Below are 20,957 nucleotides of genomic sequence, written 5' to 3'. Positions count from 1 at the left end.
CAACACTCGAGTTGCCAGATGATGGGCGTTTAATTTCGCTAAAGTCCCGCCTCGATACGTGCTTTGCATGCCAAGATATGATGAGCTAAAAGTCGTGTTTTAAAAAGGTGTTCCCAAAAAGGTACTGAGTAGAAAGAAAAAAAATCTGTCAACACGTGGATTTGAACCCACGACCTCTTACACGCTAGTCAGGCGTTCTACCACTTGAACAGTATGTGCTGTGGTTTTCAAAGGAATGTTGCTCAAGTTTTCTCTACACCTTGGCCTTCTACGCGCTGTAGAGACCGAACGGAAGCACGCGTGAACTCGTGATAACAATCTTAGAGTAGGCGGATGATGAGCGCTTCATTATCAGCACAGACTATGTCGATTCGCGCCAAGTCTGGTGAGTAAGCAGCGTGACCGTCAGACAGACAGACAGCTTTATATATATAGATCTTTGTTTTTGTTAACAGTATCTTTTTATGGCCATTGTGTGCTGTGTAATATGGCTCTCTGTACCTCATTGCGTGATCCCCTTTTAGACATGTATTGTGTAAATTCTAGCATCTGTTCAGTTATATATGTTTTTGTATTGTTGTGCTTGTAATATTTGTTGTGCTGTGTTTATTCTTGTACCTTGTGTTTTCATAGGTGATACTCCTATAGGTGTTTGCCTTTTGTACTCACCTTACCTAAACAGATAAACACAAAGTAAATTATAGTTAAACCCTACCACAACTAGGATATTGCTGTTATCAACCTGAGGCTGAGACAAAGTCACAAAGCCAAGGTCAAGGTGTCGACAACAAATATCCTACAAGTGCAGGTGTGGTTTAATTGGCTTCTATCCCACGATTTAAAGCATTTGCTTCATAAACAATGTGACAATTGCTAAATTGTGGTGTTGATAGCATGTTATGACATGGCATCTATCCCACACTTTGAAGCATTTCACTTCATAAAGAACTACAATGAGGCTAGTAAAGTTGTGTATGGTTTCAATTTTACTGTGCTTGCAGCTCAGTATTGTATGATATGGCTTTGTGTTTCTTTTGATCCAACTGAATGTATAAATCAGCTTGTCCTTCAGTTCATATTAAAGGATTCTGACCTACTGGGGTTTAACTTCCATTCCTGGGGTTTAACTACCATATCCTCCTGCTTTTTTACTTTGATGTAGGACTTCAGTGGGATAGAAGTGAACCTAAAATTCCTAATTTTCTTCATACTTGTTATCTTAAAGCCTTATAACTACTTCTAACAATATAATTTTACCACCTTTTAGAAGAACTTATATAGCCTTTCCCATGCAAATTAGCCAATGTATAGATATGTAGTTATTATAATAGTGGGGAATCTCCAGCTATGAAACTACGAGTATATATATATAGTAGAATTTTAAACTACAGGCATCTGCCAATTATGCTCACATCACGGCAGGAACCTATTAATTATTTCAAAATTATGATAATTTTGAAATAATTAATAGGTTCCTGCATAATGCTAGCATAATAAGCTAGTATACCCTATCACAAATATTTGCTTTTAAAAGTTGCATGTTACAAAAAAGATATGCATACTCTAATAGAACAGTCAGTAACTTTGTATATAGGACATGACTTTTAGTCAGAACTCAAAATTACTTCCACTTATTTAGTTGCTCACAAGCTAAAAGTAATTATTATTATATCTGTTTCTGCTATATACGTATACATGTAATTTGTATGCACAACAGCATAAAACAAATCATTTTTTCTGCCTGAATCATCATACAGTGGAACCTCAATTATCCAAACACCAATTAACCGAACTCTTGATTATCCAAACACCAAATCGACTGCTCAATTAGAGTATTTTGTCAACAAGTGTATGCTTTATTAGAGTAGTTGAACAAAGCTCTGTATATTAGGGATCATGGAGATTTGGTTTTTCTGGCCAAAAAAATCACCCAAAAAGCAGCTTCACAACACCATCCTGGCACCTTGGCAGTATTGGTTAGGCATAACCAAGCCAAAAAGTGCTTTCAGTACGATCCTAAAGATTTCCAATAAACTGTTACAAACTTTTTGCTCAATGGAATTTTCTACTGACTAACTGCCTGCCTGCCTGCCTTCAAGCAAGTGTAACTCAATAATGGCTAAGGCTATCTTGATTTTTTTTCATTGTACGACTGAGTATCTGTGGAAACATAACTGCAGTCGCTGGGTTGAAAGGATTTTGCAGCTATATTTTGTTAGCAGTCTGATGTCCGCAGATATACTAGTGAGCATTTTATCCCTAATTCAGTCTTGGTCTTGGGTATATATATATATATATATATATATATATATATATATATATATAGACTGAGTTAGGGATAAAATTCTCACTAGTATATCTGCAGGTGTAGGCGACCTCCCTTGTTTCCCTACTTTTTTCTATAATCCCTAATCAAACTTAAAATTCCAAATTTTTACATAAATGTATGGAAGTTCGATTTTATGTACCTTCCCCCAATTAGTTTGGATAATCAAGGTTTCACTGTACAATTGAAGTCTGTGAATGAGTACATGAGTTTTTCGTCCCATTTTACAAACATGAGAACACAGATAACTACAATGGATCATTTGGCTTTTATTCAACGGATTGGACCCATCCTCTTTCTTATTTACATATACTAACAACTTCATCACAGAACATTGTTTGATTAGATGACTGTATCATATACATTCTCCTGCTGGCCACCAAATATGTGTTATACTAAACGAGGATCTATAGAAGCTTATCATACCTGGGCAGATAAAATCAATCTTTTAGCTTCACAACGAATAGGACAACTGGAAATCAAATAAAACTGAAATAAAATGAAATATCATAACTTTACATACATCTATGTTAGAGTAAAACCTGGACTATTACAACCATGAATGCCATTACTATAGCATTTTTAGTGATTGACTACTATTATTAGTGATTGACTACTATTATCACTATAACAACTACATGCATAATCTACAATGTAAAGCAAGTGTGCAGTATGTTTATTCAGCCTCTAGTTGAATCTCATGAATCTTGGCAGTGATACACCAGGACCTCCACACATAACTCCAACTAGCAGACAACTCAGCAACAGCAGCTTTCCCATTCTCCATCATAAACCATTGTCCATCAATATATGGGTAACAAGGGGTTATGTTGTGCCAGTGGTCACATTGACTTCTGTGGTACCATGCTCGGTCAATGCACTGCATAGAGCCATCTTGTTTTATGTATAGTGCCACAAGAACATCTTTGTGGACAAAGATGCAGTTTACTGGACGTAGAACACGAGTGAAACAGATTGTAAGATCGCTGGTTGGCTGTGCCTCGGCCATGACAGCATCAATGATTTGTTGCATGTCAGCACAGTAAAGCTCTGTTATCTCAGCATAACACAGAAATAGCTGGTCACCCAAAATAGCATAGTTTGTGCTAAGTGCAGGCTCAAGTGGACCACTGGGAGTGGAAAACACAAACAAATGCCACCTTCTAGTGTTCAATTCAAGTACTTGTACATGGTTACCACTGAAAGCTAGCAGTAGAGTAGAGTAAGCGAGGAACACTGGAAATTTAGCATCACGATTCAGAAGAGGTGGAATGGAAGAGCGTACCCACTTACATCCGGATGTATCTAAAGTATTGAATGTTGTACCTGGTGATTTAGGGTCAAGCTCAAGTGAAAGAAAGCCATCTTCAAACGGACAAAACCTCCTTACTTGTGTATCAAGATAATCAATTGTACCACTTTGCATATCAAGTACAAGTACGTATCGTCCCATCATGTTGTACCATTTCTTCAGATCACTGAGAACAAACAGTTTATTATCAAGGTAGTACAGGAAGTGAGACCCATCTATGAGGCCACTACCAGGTAGTTTCATGTTTTCCAATACCTGTGTGAGAGATTCAGATGGCTGCAAAGTTTTCTCTTCAGTTAAACGTATCATCAATCTGGAACACTTTGAGGCAGGACAAACCTTCAATACCTGTGTATGTACATAAATGGAATAAATAATACCATTTAACATAAATTAGGGCTGATACTGGTTAGGGGTCTGTGATACAGATGGCAAAAACTTAAACGATTAAGGTGCATCTCAAGATTGTGTTTTAAAAGTAAGGATTACAGGCCATTGTAGCTGTTAGAAACTTGTTAACTACCTCACTTGCGTCAATTCAAAAGATAGTCACATTAATTTGATTGCCTCAGCAAAAAAACTGCCTAGTTCACACAAGCATGTGTTTGAGGAAAAAAAACTTTTAAAATATTGGTGAAATTACGCATGTTACAAAGGAAAAATAATCAAGCCACTACTTAGGGAAGCCAGTCTCAACCTTATACACCATCTTATTCACCCGCTCATGGAAAATTTGAAACTTTTTGGTTTCGATTTGGTAGCCCTAATTGTATGCATGTCATGTGTGTTTGTTTATGATGCAGTACATGTAAAAACGCTTAAACAGAATCGTCATATATTCAATGAACTGCCTTCATATGTGTGACTACAAGGCTAAAGCCATGTCTTCATTGATTTGCCAATCCATGGTGAACATTTTAAGCCAAATCCAAATGCTGCAAACCAATTCAAACAGAAGTTATGGATGTGTATGCGTTAGTACCTATGGTACATTCTTAGTATAGTTGTTGTACAAATTGATTCCTTGCTCTTCTTACTGTCTCCTATAATTCCAAAACTACTCACCACAATAAGCTGAAACTTTGGTGATCCATTCCTAGGACACCGTAGATAATGCTGAGAAAATAAAAGGAAACTAAGAAGTTGTGTGAACTAGGTGGGTTTTTGCTGAGACGGTCACAAATAAAAAAATTAAAAACAATTATAATGTAGCCAGACTATATGATACACACATCACGAATACAATCAGACTAATGTGCATTAACTTAATCTTGTTGTGGTGTTGCAAATTAAAATTCACTTTGAGATTATATACAGCTACTTGTAATACTAACCCAGCCAATCCAGTTTCAGCACTGCAACACACGCTTGTGATAAACTTGGAATCCACAGCTTTCAGTAATGTAAACACACTTGTGAATGCATGCTAGCGCTATGTATGACACACTGGTTGATTTCTAAATGCAATTGTATGTTTACATCATAACTGTATCAGATCACATGCACATATACAAGGTATCCATTTGATTTTACGCATAATGCTAAATTTTTCAAGACAATCACTGGCTTGGGGATATGAACCATTAAACTGTAGTTGAACCATTTAACTGCAGCTGTTTGTTGATTTGTAACACGGAGCTGACCTAAGTACCCAAACTTTATTCCTGCTCTTAAATTGGCTGCAAACATAGGTAAATCACACAGCAATGCAATATATCAATTGCAAATTTTTCTCTTCAATTGTGTACAGTTGTGTAAAGTTTCATTTTCTCTCATAGGAACCATTGATTTTCACCTCAAAAACATAAGTGTCTAGTAACCACCACTAGTTAAAACTCATGTATTTTTATCCATACATAATTCTACACACACAGTACACAACTGCAACAATAACTTTACCTTCTGAACTGGTTTCTGCTCGAAAATATCTATATTTTGAATCTTAAGCATCTCTTCAAACTCAATAATATTATCAAAAGCACACCACGACTGCTGTACACAGATGTTCCTCAGAGTATCCAATACCTCACCAATAGCTGGTCTCTGTTCTGGTGCATTCTTGAGACAGCTACCAAGAAGTGTCATCACTGACGAAGGTACCTTCATTTCACGTAAATACTTTTTTCTCCTTTCAATCTCAGTCAAAGCTCTTAAGGTCTTTGTTACTTGATCATCAGGAATGGGCCACTGGTGACTTATCATATGAACCATCACACACCCAAATGAGAACACATCAACTGGTTTGCCATAACGTGGGTTAACTGACAGTGCCTCAGGAGGCATAAATATCATGGTGCCTGGGACTTGTGTGTGTGTTCTGGCTGTCTGTGGATCAATCATTTTAGCCACCCCAAAATCAGCCAGTTTGGCAACCAAATTCTTTGTCAATATTACATTGTTTGATGAAAGGTCTCTATGTATTATTTCATGGGAATGAAGGTACTGAATACCAAGTGTAATATCTTGCATAATGGACATCTTGGTCGTAGAAGAAATTTGTTCACGAGTGTACCTTTCCAGCAGACCTGTCAGGCTGGTATGTAATTTCTCCATAATAAGCCAAGGGAAGTCTGTCTGTTCATTAGGATAGTAAACACCAAGGAACTGGACTAAATTGGGATGACGCAGCTTACTGGTATGTACGCACTCTTGAGTAAACATTTTCTTTAGCCTCTCATATTCCTCTTTACTTACATGGCTCAATAATATTTCATGGACAACTTTGGCAGCACAAGGAATTCCATATCCATGTACTGACACTTCCTTTACAGCACCATAAGCTCCTCTACCCATTTCAATGCCTAGATCCACCACATCTTTTAACTGTAAATCTATCAAGGCCTTCACGCCCATCCTTGACATTTCAGCAGCCTTGGCCTTAGACTTTTTTTGTGCACTACAACACAAAATATGTACACAATAAACCAATAAACAATGACTTAAATATCACACTTTAATAAAAACCAAATTTGCTACCAAACTATATTTTCATTTTATATCAAATACACAGAGAAACTGGCCATTCTTGAATTCAACATGAATATTGACAAACATATACACATATGCACATAAACACACAGACACATACACACATGTACGCATGCACGCACGCATGCATGCACACACAGAAACAATCGCAGAAAATCATGTAGCCCTGTCTTAGAACCTAACATGGATTCTATAAAATGTGCGGATGAAATACAATAATCAAAATATTACCTTGCTTTGAGTTTAACTTGTGTATCACACACAGTGTCTGATTCTGAGTCAGTGGCAGTTTCATAACTACTGCTATCATCTTGCCTGTATAAATATTGTGTGTACAAATTGACAACAAAACACAGCATACAGGGCAAGATATCATCATAACAAACTATAATACAAATTATGGCACAAATGAAATGGCTAGAGTTTTAATGATCCTACACCAAATAACACATCACATGTACAAACTATTAATTTGGACAGACACATGACCCGCCCCCTAGAAAAGAAACATTACATTCAAACGCATTGCAGAATAGGGTGCTGCAACAGTCTCATGTCCATTCTTGTACACGAGACTATAGCTATGTCCTTTGTTACATTGCAATGTCTAAAACCGGACCGATAGCCTTGCATAGGTTAATTAACTAGGCAGGCAGGAAGTTAGTCAGTCAGTAAAAATTCTGCTAAAAAAATTCGTAGCCGTTCTGAAGGCACTTTAGGGCTTGACTCAATACTGCCAAGGTGTCGTGAAGGTATTGTGAAACTGATTTCTGATCAATATTTCTGTGAGAAAGTGAAAACTTCCATGATTCCTAATATACGGTACTACTGCATGATATATTTGAGTCCGTATTCCGATTACACAGTGAAAAGACCACTTCAGCATTTTAGTAATGAGTTGGATTGGTGAGGCTAAACTGCTTTCTTTCTTCACCACTGGGTCAGAAAGCACAGTCATAAAAATGAAGAGGTAAATACGTGCCCGGCTGGCTATGTATCATAAAGAGCTGCCCACAGAGGGGGGATTGGGGCAGTTTGCCCTGGGCCCCGCCTTGTTGGGAACCCTTTTTGCTCAACTTCCTCATGCTGTAGGAACTCCTTCGTATTTGTTCCTGGCCCCCCTAAAGTCTCTGGGAAGCCCTATAGCAGCCAATGCATGGAATTTTATTGCAATATCAGATAGTATACCTCGTTCCTTCTAGTACAGTTTGTTAGTACCTTATGATAGGCAAATATAACAGTGTAGTGGTTTGGATGACTGTCTATCCATTGTAGTAGATGTTGTGGTTAAGTGTAATTGACTGACACTGCAACTGCTCCATTGAACCACTTCAATATTTATGGTATTGTACCAATGCCATGTTAATAGCTACAATACTCCATGGAATAGTGACGTATAACACACACCTTTGGATTTTGAATTAGCATCTCAAAAACCACCAGTGCATGCTGGACAATCAACAGAGGTAAGAATAGGCCTAGCATGAAATGGAGCACTACATATTTAACAACTTGAGATAAGTGTTTATATTTCAAAAGAAAAACAAAAACAAATATTAGTCTTATAATACAGACAGTAATACAATATTAAATTTTGTTTTGTGTAATAGACATTTCCAGTACGTTAGGTTGGGTTAGATAGTTTAGTGATACATTTGTCAGTAATTCATTGTCATGCTTCATAATTTTTATCATAATTACGAGTACAGTAATCATGATAGGCAAATATTCTACATCGTGCAATATTTTGAAGGGAAATCAATAAGCATGGCTTAGTCACCAAGACGTTTTAGGCTGAATGTGTGATTTTCCCTACATGCCACAATTAAGGCTACTCCATATAATTATATTGTTTTCCACCTACTGCCTGTATCTGTTTACTGTCAGTACTAAAACATTCCATATTCTTCCATTACTTTCCAGCTTTTCTTGCATACTATACAATAAGTCTTGTAAGGGTGCCACCCCACATGTCAGTGTGTTATCAAGTTAGCACAAACTCGCCTTGGTGTATTCCTGCAACTTATAAGATGAGGGCCAGGTAACTAATTGTCTGAAAAGCTTCCAATCTTACAATGGAGTCACAATAATAGTGGACCAGTTTATTTTTCCTGGTTTTAATCCATTCCCCCCGTTTGGTGTCACACCCCTTATCAGCCACGCCCACTTACGAAATCGGTGGCATTGAAGGGACGTAAGGGAGACAATTTAATATTCATGATCTAACGTGCATGGCAGGTACAACACTACCTTTCAACCATCGTTTAGTTTATTTCAAAGTTATTCCACTGTGGTGCTCGCCTGTGATCCTCTACACATGTGCGAAACCGGCCGGGAAACAAAACAAATCTGAATCACGTTAAGTCGGAACTCCTTTAAAACTTTTATATTAGCTTGCACAGCTCATTCAGGTGGCATCCATTTTTGCGAAGCATTTCAATGACTCTATTAAATTAGTGACAATTAAAGTATCCGGAATGCCGTGTACACTCCATTTAGTTCTGCGTACGGTAGGTATAGTAGAGAAAATTGGCACGTCATTATTATTATTTGTTTACTGTACAGAAACCTCCATATGGAGTATATAGTACAACAGATTAAATTAAGAATAAATTGCATCGGATGCGGCCTCGGATGCCATCTTACCAATGTTTATTCTAGGGCTGTTAGGGGGGGAACTTTCCCCCCCTTAAATCTCAGACTCACCCCCTAAAATTGTGAGTGACTACTACACTATACTTATAGGTTAAGTTTGACGGCTCACCAAACATGCTCTCAGATTCAATCTCAGATTCAATCTCAGAGTGGTTAATAGCTATGAATAATTTTCCCAGGTTAAAAATTGCAAATGCAACCTTAAAATGCTCTCAGATTCAGTATCAATTTTTAAAAAATCTGCTAGGATACATATTCAACTAACTAAATTTCATGCATATAGTGATGGCTATTCAATATCTGAGAGCCCAAGTCTACCCAGTTTTTTCCAACTAGCATGGCTTAACTGGCTCTGAAAATTGTCCTTAAATTCAATCTCAGAAAGTGTAATAAAATTTCTACTTTCAAAATGGCATGCACAGTCACCACAAATACTCACCAGATTTAATCTCAGAAAGCCTGATCATACAATCTGGCTTCACCAAATCACAAATATTAAAATCAACACTCATGACACAACATTAAATGACTAACTAGTGTTTGGCAACTATTTCAAGTGTTTAACATAGTTGTGAACTTGGACAAGTATATAGCAGACTTTCACTTGGTCACCCCCCAAATTCCTGATTTCCCCCCCCCCCCAAAGGAGAAATCCTAGAATAAACACTGCATCTTACCATCAACACCGCCACACTATCTGCACTATTTAGCTAAAACCTCTGCAAAAGCAATGCATGCAGTCCCTTAATCACTTGACCAGTAAATCCTTCCTGCTTCTATATAAAACTTATATCCGCCCACATTTAGAGTACGGCTGTGTGTCAATTTCGAGCTCGGTCAATTTGGAGTCCGTATCTGGCCAGAGACATTGATAAACTGGAAAAAAATCAACAAAGAGCGACCAAACTAGTCCCAGAAATAGCATACTTACCGTTACTGAGGCTTTTACTTTCAGTTATCTGAAATTAAAACTAAACTGAAGTTTTTATGATTTTCAAAAGACTAAAACTATAACTACATTGAAATTTATACTAAAACTAAAAATATTACAAAATGTTTACAATAACTTAAACTAAAAGTACTTAAGGTAAAACCGCTTTTAGTCTAAGTTTTGGGTTGACTGTATCAGGCAATTGCAAGCTCTATAGGGGTGGTGGAGGGGAGGCTTACAAAATCAAAGAGGAATGTGTAGGCATGAATTATGACAAATTATGGGCCATTCAGATGTCCACTAAAATGAGAGGAAATTACAGGCAATTCTTAAATTATGATCAACACATGGAGCTGCATACAGCTACATGCAGCCATCCCCAGGTTTTCCAGAGCTCCATTAAAGCCCCAGACTGCTCATATAACTGGGCTTGGTAAAAGCAGCAAACAAAAGTAAACCTGCAGCTGGCTGATTTTGACAGTGAAATTATTATTATAGTGTATTCATGTGTTTGTGGTGAAAAATCAAACAATCTTCATGCATATGGGTGATAAAGAACTAAATAAGTTATTTTTGGCAGTACCCACAGAGCAACTTCAAATTTGGTGACATTACTTCGTTGCACAAATTTGTTTGCTTTGTGATCATTTAGACTCATTCCATTTACTTCTCAGTGATCAGCAGAGTCGTGTAACAGTTTTGAAGCTGTTGATTTCCAACTCCAAGAGCTCACCATAACTAAATTAAGTAGTACGTATATAGTGTGATCCTCAAAATGAAGGCTGGTACCTTGATCTTGCACTTTACTGCATTCACAGCATGCAAAGAACAAATAAAGCTCCTTGCATTAATCAGATTATTTAGTCTACTATGTACTTCCTGTCTTATTGCACAACTCCATTAGAATGACACACGCACACACATAAATTTTACAGTGCTGCAGGTCAGTTGGCCGATTTAAATTTGTCTACATTTGCCAGGAGTACATAATAAACATAATATTAGTTCTCTTAACTTTAGCACTATTATAATCTTGAAACCTTAATTAGTTACAATTACAGGAGACTCTCAGTTATCCGAAATTGCAAACGACTGTTCTATTAGATTGTTTTGAGTACAAATATATGTTCTATTGGAGTATTTCAACAAAGCTGTGTGTAAATGTATGGACTTTCAGTTGTGAACAATTCACTTATCTGAACACTAGCCATTGCCTGAAACACAATGGAATTTGGATAACCGAGGGTCTACTATATGCTTACACAGCTAACCAAATTCTATGCTGCATCTTGGCCACCCACCATTTTTATCTTCTAAAATAGTAGAAAACTTACCAGCTATATCTCAGTACAGGGAATGCTTTAACAGACATTAAATTCACACATTTTTGTGATAATGTTTTCATGTGGAGGTATTATAACTTCAAAATCATCTATCTTTAAATACGTAGATGTGCATTTTAGATTACTAAATCCAGTTGCAACACCATAAATCATACAATTCACTAAGATAAGTAACATTATTAAAGACATGATGATACACTGTACATATATAATGGGCCTGAAAAATCAAATACACGATTGTGTGTATAAATGATGGTTCATATGAAAATCAATTAGTCATATTTTCATTTGTTCTGTTTCTAGCTGAACCTGATGAATCTTGGCAGTGATACTCCATGTTCTCCACATGTAACTCCAACTAGCAGACAACTTGGCCACAGCAGCTTTCCCATTCTCCATCATAAACCATTGCCCGTCAATGTATGGGTCACAAGTAGTTATGTTGTGCCAGTGGTCACACTGACCACTGTAGTACCATGCTCGGTTAAGGAACTTGCTATAGCCATCTTCTAATATGTACAGAGCAACAAGAACGTCTTCGTGAACAAAGATGCAGTTCACTGGACAAAGAATGCAATTGAGGCGTAATTTAAGATCACTTACTGGTTGTGACTGGACCATGACAGCATCAATGATTTGTTGCATGTCAGCACAGTAAAGCTTCGTTGTCTTAGCACAACACAAAAAAAGCTGATCACCCAAAATAGCATAGTTTGTGCTACGTGCAGGTTGAAGGAGACCACCAGGGGTTGATAACTCAAAAACAAACCATTTATTTGTGTTCAACTCAAGGACCTGTACATGGTTACCACTAAACACTAGCAGCAAAGTAGAGTAGGTGAGGAATACTGGATATTTGACATTACGCTTTGAAAGAGGTGGGATCGAAGAGAGCACCCACTTACAACTAGACATATCTAAAGTGTTAAATTTTTCTCCTGGTGATTTGGGGTCACGCTCAAGTGCAATAAAGCCATCTTTAAGTGCACAGAATCTGCTCACTTCTAAATCAAGATAATCAACTGTATCATTTTGAAGATCAAGCACAAGTACATATCGTCCCATCATGCTGTACCATTTCTTCAGATCACTGAGTACAAACAGTTTATTATCATGGTAGTACAGGAAGTGAGATCCATCTGAGATGACACTGCCAGGGAGCTTAAAGTTCTCCAAAACTTTTGCAAAGGATTCTGATGGCTGAAAACTTATCTCTTCAGACGAGCACAGTAGTAATCTGGAACACTTTGGGGCACAGCAAACCTATGAGGAAAACAGGTATTTACTATGAATACACAGAGTTATTACATGCAATCTATTTACAATACTATACCATTGAAATTGACACAAATTTTTCACAAATCACTGTGCACTTATGAACCATTAATTTAGCAAACCTTTTCGTTGCAGTACCTGCCTATTAAATTATAGTAGCACAGTACTAAATAAGATTATTTCCAGCCAATAAAAGTTACTCATAATTGAACTTCATATTACCTTCACAGCAACTTGTGTAAGTACAGTATTGGTTGGGTACGATTAAACCCAAACACAGCTTCAAAGCAATGCAAAATGCTTCTGATAAGTTTCTATAACTGTTAAGTAATAGATGTACCAGACACCCATCCCTTAATAAATAGGGAAATTTGTTAATTGTGTATACTATCCGTATGAAAGCAATACACACATTTACAACCAATAGATATGGAGCAGTTCAATGGGGATATTGTAACTGAACATGATATAAGCAGTTTGAGGTCACTGTGCCAAATTCCATGGTCAGCTTACAAAACTATCTTCTTTACCACAATTTTTCTCTTTAGAGTACTTTTAATTGCACTAGAAAACAATCCTTCTTGTTTTTCACAGATATCTCATGACCTTATATGCCCAATGACAAAAATATTTTAGTATGTATGTGCAAATAAATTTTTCTTGTTGGAAATATCAATCATGTAAAAGGGATACCCTAGCTATTCCTAGTAGACTAAGTGGCCTGTCACATATAGGTTTTCAGCCATTAAACACTCGTAGTGCCCATCAGGAAGGGTCCACCAAGTTTCTTGAAAGTAACTACACCTGTGTTGCAAGTTACAACCTGATAAGAAGACACCACCTCAGAGTAAAGCTTACATGTACTTCAAAGCAGCATAGGTAAATATATCAACTAAGCACTGTAGACTTTGAAATGTTTATACATGCAATCAAGAATTTATAATATACAAAATTACTACTTTATTATTACTTTATATTATGAACTCTTGATGCAATCAACATCGTTTTATGTGTGAGAAACGAAAGACTAGCATATTAAAAATTATCAATTTTAAAATAAAGTAGGGATCCAAGCAATAGACATGCCAAAGTTGGGATTTTCCCACTGAGCTAAGCTGTAATACGATCATTCACCTCTTGTTTCACTAATTTTATCATTTGGATGCTACTTCGTTTTTAAATTTTTAATAAGTCAGTCAGTCAACAGAAAATTCAATTAAGCAAAAAAAACAACTTGTTGGAATGGTTTGGGGTCAGGCTTGGTTATGCCTAACCAATACTGCCAAGCTGCCTGTTACCATCACCATTGTTTTTTATATGACAGTGCAGATCACTATAATGTTACATAACACTTACATTACAGAAACGTCATATCTTTATGTCAACAATCAAGTTGGTTCTATTAAAATGGACAATATCTGCAATGACATTAATTTGTCGTCACATTTAGGAAAATGGCTGTCATAGTGCAGGTAAACAGAGTTTAACTGGTTAACAAAGTTAATGGTGAAACGGTCACATGAAAGGTGTCAAGTAATCACCCATGTGAACATGCGAAAATAACAATAGTGTGAAGACAGCTGCTGGATGGTCAGAAGTGTTTAACTACAAGAGATAGATCAACTCAATAGATCACATTTTTCATGATGAAATGCAGAAGTCAATCAAACAGAAGCCACTCAAAATGTGGAAGAGCTAAACCGTATAGTCATCCAGAGGAAGGAGATCCCATGGATCAGAACGCACAGTGAGTGGCGCTTACTCAAGGTGATATAACTGAACTTGTGGAGGTACTGGATTACTGATTACAGGGCCATCCTGTTGTGACATCTACATTGACCGTTGTGACGTCTGTGTCTCCTGAGGCATTTCCCATAGTTACACCTTTGTCGGTGATTCCAGCGTCTTTATTGCCAGCCTTTGTTTCAACATCCTCACTGATGGTTCCTACATCTTATCTTCAACAACTGTCTATTCCAGATACGCTGTACGTATTGCTATTGTGTGTTGTAGCTAGCAGTGACGCTCTATACGGGCGGTTCAACCGCCCACTATTTGCACATGCTGTTGTGCTCATGCTATTTATTAGTATGATCATACATGTACATGCTGTTTGTGCAAAAACTAATCTATTCGTTATTGTCGCCTCACTAATTGATTGTATGAATGTCTGTGGTTAACCTTCCCAGTCTCTTGCAGCCAGAAACCTTGCTCGTCATGGTTAATTAGCTGTAATTCCCACTTTCTAACATACCTGGAGCAGAGTGGCACCTCTGCTGTCTATTCCTTGGTTTCCCTATGGGTCTAAATCCCCAGTTAGTTGTAGTTCCTCAGTGCTCCACTCTGGGAACCAGGGGAGCTCCAGTCTTGTCACTAGTATAGGCTCTGTCTCAAGTCTCAATGTAAAGAGTATATGCAGCACCCCTAGATGGCAGTGTTAATTATGCTGGTGGTGACATGTGAGTATGAGTGTGTCATTAAACGATGTATGATTCGAGCAAGCAGTGCTTACGAATGGATAATAATGTGGGTATCATAAAAAATATACTGTACATTATCATAGACAGTTGCTTCCACTATATGTGCATCCCTCCCCCTCTCCTCCCCTCCCCAAACCTTTCCATACACAAATGCACACTTATGTCTTATTCACATGCACCTTCCACCACTTTTCTTCTTACAGTTATTAGACACTACTCACCACCTGGCTCCATATGCCATATTCCAACATCTACACCAGTTTGTCCACCACTCATACCACTGAACTCAAGGAGCTGTCTATCTTCTGGCACATCTGTGACTTCAATCATCACACCTGTGGTAGGGCACAGCCTAGGGACCATGCCCACTGCTCATAAACCTTCCCGCATCAGGCAGGCTTACCACCCATTCCAAACATGCTTGCTCAGCTTATTCAAACTGGTAGCTTTGTTGACATGGTAGAGCCTTCTCAGGGGCCCACTGCAAGAAGATGGGAGCAGAGTTAAGAGTTCAAGGTGTCGACCCATCACATCAATTTTGGAATGGGTCCAGTGTGAATAATATTTAGTGCGCACGCCCCTCAGGGTGGTTGAGCGTTATTTGGAGTCGAGTACATGGTCAGTACTGTAACAAATCTGGGGGCTTGTCTGGGAGAGGATGCATTGATTATCAACCTTGCAACCCTACCTAACGACAAAAGAAGGTGATAGTGAAGCCTTTACAACTTTTACTGACAGCGAGACATTAATATTGCCACTGATTAGAGCGGATTCTTCCAAAGCATCCGCCATTTTTTTTCTTAACCAGCTGCTCAAAGTCCTTGGTGCCGGGTTTATAGGCACCTGTAAAGGTATTCTTTGTCATCCTATTGTTCATGTTGCGCTCTGGTTTCTTTCTGTAGGATTTTGTCATTGACACCCGCTCCATGTCAGAATTTAATCTAGAATCATTCGTAAGCAACCCTTAACTCCAGGTGCTTAAGTCGCTGAAGAAATCTCAAATACAGAAAATAGCGACACACTTCAAGCTGACATTCACCACCTCTACTAGAAAAGACAAGATTTCTTGGTTAGTTATACAACATTTAATAGACGAAGCATTAGTATCGGAACATGAAATCGAAGAACTGAATCCTTCTGTTGTAGATAATAATGTGGTAGAGCTAAAGCATTTAGAACCACAAGACCGTGAACGAGAACAGGAAGCTAAGGTGAAACTTTGTGAGCTAGAACTACAAGAGAAGGAATTGTCACTGCAACTCAAATTGAAGGAACTAGAGAAAGCCACTGCTATCCTTCCATAGTGTTAAGCAATTAATTGATTAAATCAATGATCGATCACTAATCTAGATATTAGTCACTAATCCATTTTACATCTTGTCAAGTAGCAAACATCAATTTTGCTGCAATAAGCAGGTGGAGCATGACTATAGTACAGATTAGTCTAACCCCAGCCTTACTAGATTTGGTCTTGTGAAAGTTTCTTTGGTCATAGAAAGGGCTTAGCATACTAACAATTTGAGCTTGTTGACAAACAAAACAACCATCATGATTGATAGAGACCTTGCTGAATGCTTTGATGCAGAGAGGTACATTGCATACTTCAGTTAACTAGATATCGAGATTTAATCGAAAATCAAGATTATTTTTAAAACGGTAATCTAGATTATCGGAAAGGTAATATCGCCCAACACTACCTCTCCACCATCTCCACCAGGACCTCCTGCGCCTTTTGATGTCAGCAAGCATATAAGATTTGTACTACTGTTTCAAGAAAAGGAAGTGGATAAATACTTCCTTCATTTTGAAAACGTTGTCACTAGTTTGACGTGGCCTAAGGACGTATGGATGGTATTACTACAGAGTGTACTTGTGGGAGGTGTATTCAGCCATGACAGTGGAACAGAGCTCACAATACGACCACGTCAAACAAGCTGTTTTGAAAGCATACGAGCTTGTTCCAGAGGCTTATAGCCAGAACTTTCGGAACTGTAGGAAACAAAACAAACAGAATTTGCCAGGGATAAGAAAGCCTTATTCAATAATTGGTGTGCTTCCAAGGAAGTAGTTAAAGATTTTGAAAAAGTTCTCTGGCTCATATTAGTAGAGGAATTTAAGAGCTGCTTACCTAGTAACATCAAAACCTACATTGACGAACAAAAGGCAGACAGCCTGCAACAGGCAGCAGTGCTTGCTGATGACTATTCTTTGACACATCATGGTTCTTTTGCAATGTCAGGTAGTTCACAGAGTAAACTATCACACAGTGATGCCAACCATCGTAATATCCCTGTTAGTGATCCTAAGTCAGCTGGTAATGCAGAAGATTTTTAGAGAACCCTATGAAGAGGCATGTCTGGAGGACCAATTTGTAACTACTGCAAACAAAGAGGTCATGTGATATCTGAGTGTCACACACTGGAAAAGTGGAGGAACAACCCTACTGGCCACTCTTTAGTTCAAGCTGTGAGAAAGACTCCCTTCCTACTCCCAAGCCTGAGGATTTGAGTAATTATCATCTATTTGTATCCGAAGGGTATGCATCCCTTACAGAGGGTGGAGCCACTGTAGCTGTGAAGATATGTGACACCGGTGCCACACAGTCTCTTATTGCTTCCCATGTTTTGTCGTTGTCTGATCAGACATCAGCTGGTGCAAGTGTGCTCATCCAGGGAGTAGGAATGGATGTGATTAGAGTGCCACTTCATCACATACACCTTCCTTCAGTCAGACTTGGTATCTGGCTGGAGTCAGACCTAGTTTACCAGTGAATGGTGTCTCTCTAATCCTCGGCAATGACTTGGCAGGTGGCGAGGTTCAGCCAAATTTACAGATTGTTAACAGCACCGAGCAGATACTGTGTCCCTCTCCTGCTGTTGATGGACTTTCTGACACTTTCCCTACATGTGTGGTGACCAGAGCAACAGCTCAATGTGCTCAGATGCAGGAGAATTTGTCGTCTTCGAGCCAATCAGTTACTTTAAGTGATGGGGCACAGGACTCAGCCCAAGAATCAACCAACAGTGCAGGATGTAGGTGAGGTACAAAGTGTTGGTAACCTTTCTTTGTCTCGTAGACAACTCATCGCTGATCAGGAGAGTGATGAAGAGGTTAACCAATTGGCTCAATTTTCTGTTAACAAGGAGGAGGCTGACCACCAAGCACAATGTTTCTACCTTAAGTCTGGTGTACTGATGAGGAAATGGCGACCTAGTGATGCCCCTGCTGATGAGGAGTGGCAGGTCGTTCACCAGATAGTTGTGCCCAGGAAGTACTGAGGAGAAATACTAAGTTTAGCACACAAGTCACCCATGGCAGGCCATTTGGAGGTCAACAAGACATACTCCAAGATACTGAACCACCTTTATTGGCCACACCTACGGAAGGATGTCTCAGAATTTTGAAAGTGCTGTCATGTATGTCAGAAAGTTGGCAAAACCTAACCAGACTATTCCAGTGGCACCTCTTAAGCCCATTCCAGTTTGTAATCAACCTTTCAGCCAAATCATAATTGATTGTGTTGGCCTTCTACCTAAGACAACATCTGGCAACCTGTATTTGTTTACAATTATGTGTAGATTCACTGGCTTTCCAGAGGCTATCCCTCTTCGAAACATTAAGGCATCCCGTATAGCAGATGCCCTTGTTAAGTTCTTCACTCTTGTTGGGTTGCCGTCCTTGATACAGTCTGATCAGGGCTCCAATTTTATGTCTAGTCTTATGCAACAGGTGACATATCAGTTAGGGATAAAACAACACAAATCATCCACATACCATCCCGAGACCCAGGGAGCACTTGAACGCTTCCATCAGACCCTGAAGAATATGATTCGTATGTACTGCCTGCAATATGAGAAGCAATGGGACCAGGGTATTCATTTGTTGCTTTTTGCCGTAAAAGAAGCAGTCCAAGAATCACTGGGTTTCAGCCCTTTTGAACTTGTTTTTGGCCGTACTGTCCGTGGCCCTTTGAAGCTATTGAAGGAGAGCTGGCTAACAGAAGAACCTCCCACAAACCTGTTGGATCAAGTTTCGGCTCTCCGTACCAGGCTGACAGCTGCTGGTAAACTTGCTTGGAAGAACTTGAAATCTGCTCAGAATGAAATGAAGCTGTGGTACGAAAAGAAGGCTAAGCTACGCAAGTTCCAGGTAGGCGACAAAGTATTGGTGTTGTTGTCACTTCAGAATCACACACTTCAGGTCAGGTATTATGGTCCTTATTTAGTCTCAAAGAAAGTAAATGATGTTGAATATGTTATTAGTACCCATGACAGACATAAAACCCATCGTCTGTGCCATGTGAACATGTTAAAACCATATAGGGAGAAAGCCACAGCACAGGACCAAGGTGTTCATCCAATGTTATTGGTAGCATTGGAGAAGTCAACAGAACAGGATGAATTCCCTTTTTATAGTGACATGGCCGGTGACAGTGTTAAACTGACTGTTTTAGCCAACTTATAATCTAAGATGCAGCACCTTTCAGCCTCAAGGCAGGTTCAGCTTTCTTCCTTGGTCAATGAGTTTGCGGACATATTTCCAGATGTACCGAAACAGACTACCTTGACATTACATAATATGGAGGTTGGAAATGCAAAACCCATTAACCCTTAAACCCGCATAATCCAGAAAACTGGATTTACACTTAATAAATATGCATGCTTTGCACAAAGCGCTGTAACTTTCAAAGCGTCCATCCTACGGCTATACAATTTATGTCATTCTACGTGCGATGTAGCAAGGATCAAAATGATATCTAGAGTTTTACCCTAACGCAAGCCAAAACTAGCCGTAAAAATAACTTTTTGGTAAGGAAACACGCAAACCCTTTACATACCCTAATAAAATGGTCGATAACTCGATGGTAGTTGATCCTATCGCTCTGCAACAATCTTCATTCAACTCTGTGTGAAATTCTGCATCAGGCCATATATGACTCATGTGAGTAAACCCACAATCGAAATTAAACACGTGACAAGAATTTAGAAACACGGAGACGTGACTCGTTGCTGTTCACCGCTTCAATAACAAGTAAGCCACTGTAGTTACAGTGTTCATTTAACCTTCTCCAAGTAGCCCAATAAACACACTTTTAATCTATGTGTATTTGTAGGCTGTAATAAGTTACCCCACCTAGTGTCGCCATGCATGCCCATATTGTGTAAACACGCATTTCCGAAAAGTTTTCTGCAGGTTTAAGGGTTAAGCAGCACCCCTATCGTATTAACCCTCTGAAGCTTGAAGTAATGAGAAAAGAAGTGGAGTACATGTTTGCTAATGATATTAGTGAATCAAGCAAGAGCCAGTGGAGTTCCCCATGTGTGCTGGTTCCAAAGAGTGATGGGAGCTACAGGTTTTGCACAGATTTCCGCAAGGTGAATATGATAACGAAGACGGACTCATATCCCATTCCCCGGGCTGAGGATTGTATCGATAAGATTGGCAGTGCAGAGTATGTCAGTAAATTCGACCTTTTGAAGGGTTATTGGCAGGTTCTCTTAACACCTCTGTCCAAGGAAGTAACTGCTTTTGTCACTCCTACTGGATTCTATCAGTACAAAGTGATGCCTTTCGGGTTGAAAAATGCACCAGCCACCTTTCAACGGATGATACACCAAGTTCTTGCAGGCCTGGAAGGATGTGAGGG

General features: G+C 38.7%; 2 protein-coding genes across 3 annotated transcripts in view; both read right to left on the bottom strand.

Moving 5' to 3' along the window:
* Window positions 1-2,790: 2,790 nt before the first annotated feature.
* LOC136261365 (uncharacterized) lies at window positions 2,791-9,074 on the bottom strand. 2 transcript variants are annotated; one of them, XM_066055357.1, is made up of 4 exons: window positions 8,877-9,074; window positions 6,858-6,941; window positions 5,538-6,534; window positions 2,791-3,986 (listed from the first exon to the last, which is right to left on the bottom strand). In XM_066055357.1, exons 1-4 carry the CDS (start codon window positions 8,885-8,887, stop codon window positions 3,003-3,005), a joined length of 2,076 nt encoding a protein of 691 aa, XP_065911429.1. In that variant the 5' UTR covers window positions 8,888-9,074; the 3' UTR covers window positions 2,791-3,002. The 2 variants fall into 2 exon arrangements, with proteins under 2 accessions (XP_065911429.1, XP_065911430.1); XM_066055358.1 differs by lacking the exon at window positions 8,877-9,074 and adding an exon at window positions 7,845-7,964.
* Window positions 9,075-11,704: 2,630 nt separating this feature from the next.
* The window catches only part of LOC136261983 (uncharacterized), a 38,904-nt gene continuing 29,651 nt past the window's right edge, over window positions 11,705-20,957 (bottom strand). The window contains exon 3 of the mRNA XM_066056091.1: window positions 11,705-12,818. Within this exon, the coding sequence (XP_065912163.1) occupies window positions 11,832-12,818 (987 nt within the window). The 3' untranslated portion in view covers window positions 11,705-11,831. The remainder of the gene's footprint in view (window positions 12,819-20,957) is intronic.

Source organism: Dysidea avara, chromosome 7 (genome assembly GCF_963678975.1).
Source record: "Dysidea avara chromosome 7, odDysAvar1.4, whole genome shotgun sequence".
In the NCBI taxonomy this organism is placed as follows: domain Eukaryota; kingdom Metazoa; phylum Porifera; class Demospongiae; order Dictyoceratida; family Dysideidae; genus Dysidea; species Dysidea avara.
The sequence above is the reverse complement of the archived record's forward strand: the minus strand, read 5'-3'. Positions and strand labels throughout refer to the sequence as shown.